The sequence below is a fragment of the Otolemur garnettii genome, unplaced genomic scaffold, assembly GCF_000181295.1.
Source record: "Otolemur garnettii isolate 467f Iridium unplaced genomic scaffold, OtoGar3 scaffold00299, whole genome shotgun sequence".
Taxonomy (NCBI): domain Eukaryota; kingdom Metazoa; phylum Chordata; class Mammalia; order Primates; family Galagidae; genus Otolemur; species Otolemur garnettii.
In genome coordinates this window covers 644879-645941 of record NW_003852694.1, presented here as the reverse complement: position 1 = coordinate 645941, position 1063 = coordinate 644879, and the positions used below count along the sequence as shown (strand labels likewise).

Sequence of the window (1063 nt, the reverse complement as noted above, 5' to 3'; positions counted from 1 at the left end):
CCCCGCTATTTTTTTTTTTTTTTTGTGTTTGTTTTTTTTTGTTGGCAGGCCGGGCTGGGGATTCAAACCACCACCTTAGGTGTATGTGGCTGGCGCCTTAGCCGCTTGAGCCACAGGTGCCGAGCCAGGACATCTTTAAAGTCAATTTTAGTAGTAAATATATTTAATGACAAACCTATTTTACTGAAAAACTACTATTTTAATAACAGAAAGAAACTATTCCCTTAACATAATAAAAAGAAATAGAGCATAGGTTTTTAGTGCTTATTGTTTTTGCCCCCTCCCAAATTTTATAGAGCCAATTAGGCTGTTGGGTAGTTGCACTAATCATGTCAAACCACTTACTGTCTTACCTTATTTGTGTGAGGTAAGTGGTTATCTGAGAAATCAGACCTTGCTGATTTCTAGAGCTTCTTACAGTTCTAAAATTCTAAGGCTCTGCTTCTTTACTTGTAATTACTAATACTATTCATAAATACTAATATCATCACCAGAGTTGATGACACAGTGACACAGAGAAATATGGCATTGACCTGTTTCAGAGTTTAGTTTAATCTGGAAGCCTGTATTACTTGGAATATATACCATCTGTATATATTCTCTGTCCTATAGATACTCATGAAGATCTTTTCTCCAAGTATGTATTTAATAAAATACTAAAATAATTTCCATATGAATAATTGGGCTACATTCAGCTCTGTCCAAAGTACATTAGGATAATTTTAAAATACTTGCCTGAATTGATTTATTCTAGACAAATTTCTCACCTATTAATATGAGATGGGTGATACCTAGGAGTAGCTAATATGAATAAGCTTACACAGAAATACACTTCAATTTACTTTCATTTGAACACAATTATAAGAAGTTATGAACAAAAAATACTTTGAGATAAATAGTATTGCTAATCACTTACCAAAAATGCTCAGTGTAATTACTATTCCCAGGAGGATGATGATCATTACACATCCAACTTTCATGAAAATTCCATGATGGTGACAATCTATGAATTTGGAGAGATTTCACTAGTAAGCCCAGTAGATAAATCCTTAATGGTAAGGGG

General features: G+C 33.6%; 1 protein-coding gene across 1 annotated transcript in view; it reads right to left on the bottom strand.

Moving 5' to 3' along the window:
- The window catches only part of LOC105888349 (killer cell lectin-like receptor subfamily B member 1B allele B), a 12174-nt gene that overhangs the window by 8296 nt on the left and 2815 nt on the right, over window positions 1-1063 (bottom strand). Inside the window, exon 2 of the mRNA XM_023508962.1 lies at window positions 917-1003. Within this exon, the coding sequence (XP_023364730.1) occupies window positions 917-1003 (87 nt within the window). The remainder of the gene's footprint in view (window positions 1-916; window positions 1004-1063) is intronic.